The sequence below is a fragment of the Eimeria tenella genome, genomic scaffold (genome assembly GCF_000499545.2).
Source record: "Eimeria tenella Houghton genomic scaffold, Eth_scaff3042, whole genome shotgun sequence".
Lineage (NCBI taxonomy): Eukaryota > Apicomplexa > Conoidasida > Eucoccidiorida > Eimeriidae > Eimeria > Eimeria tenella.
In genome coordinates this window covers 1-964 of record NW_013542912.1, presented here as the reverse complement: position 1 = coordinate 964, position 964 = coordinate 1, and the positions used below count along the sequence as shown (strand labels likewise).

Here is a 964-nt window from a genome sequence, read left to right as displayed (position 1 = left end):
TGCAGCAGCAGAGGGACGACAACAGCCACGAGCTGCTGCTGCAGCAGAAGGACGATAACAACTGCGAGCTGCTGCTGCAGCAGCAGAAGCAAGGTAACAGCTGCGAGGTGCTGCAGCAGCAGCAGACGGCAGCAGCTGGAACAACCGCGAGCTGCCGCTGCAGCCGCAGAAACGCGAATCCAAACGCCGAACAGCAGGAGCAGCAGGAACAGCAGGAGCAGCAGGAACAGCAGGAGCAGCAGGAACAGCAGGAGCAGCAGGAGCAGCAGGAGCAGCAGGAGCAGCAGCTAGATGTAAGCGAGCATTTGGGATTTGTTGCGGGAGACGGATTGCATGGGCTGAGGGTGACTGGTTTGAAACAGTTGGAAAGGTGTGGCCTCTGCATGCAGATGCGCTGGAAGAGTTCTCAAGAAGGTTTTTTCGAGAAGTGCATTTCTAGAAGACTTGATTTTATTTTTTGTTCAAAAGTGACCTCGTCGGCGGCTGCAGCGCGTCTCACCGTCGTCGCGGAGTGTGTGCACACGTGGCGTCTGGGAAAGAGGGGAATTTGGAGTTTTGGGAATTGGGAAATTTGAATTTAGAATTTGGGGGGAGAGGGTTGCGGGTGCCGGCTGGTGGCGCAGCTGGGGTTGTTTGCGGCGGCCGGGGGGAAGGCGTTTGAAATTGGGGGAAGGAAGGGAAGAAGGAAGTGAAGAAGAGAAAAGGAAGAATCAGAAGTTGGTTTGGGGGTTGTGAGCTGCGCTTGCGGGAGTTTCAAGGAAGGCGCGGGTGCGCGGGCGTCGTCGTCGGCGGGGCGCGGAGGGGCGGCTTCTGGGGTTCGGAGGGGCGGAGTGGGGAGCAAATTGGGTTTTTAGGGGCGAAATTGCGCGGGGAATGCGGCGGAGAAAAGAGTTGCGGAGGGAGGGGAGTGTTTCGGGGCGGATCGGGCGGCGTCGGGGGCGGCGGGCGGGGTGTCTGCGCTGAC

The 964-nt window shown here is 59.2% G+C and overlaps 1 protein-coding gene across 1 annotated transcript in view; it reads left to right on the top strand.

Moving 5' to 3' along the window:
- Positions 1 to 735, top strand: part of ETH_00043290 (uncharacterized protein) — a gene marked incomplete at both ends in the record, with an annotated part of 987 nt that extends 252 nt beyond the window's left edge. Inside the window, 2 exons of the mRNA XM_013375974.1 lie at positions 14 to 427; positions 624 to 735. Coding sequence (XP_013231428.1) covers positions 14 to 427; positions 624 to 735 — 526 coding nt within the window. The remainder of the gene's footprint in view (positions 1 to 13; positions 428 to 623) is intronic.
- Positions 736 to 964: the final 229 nt, after the last annotated feature.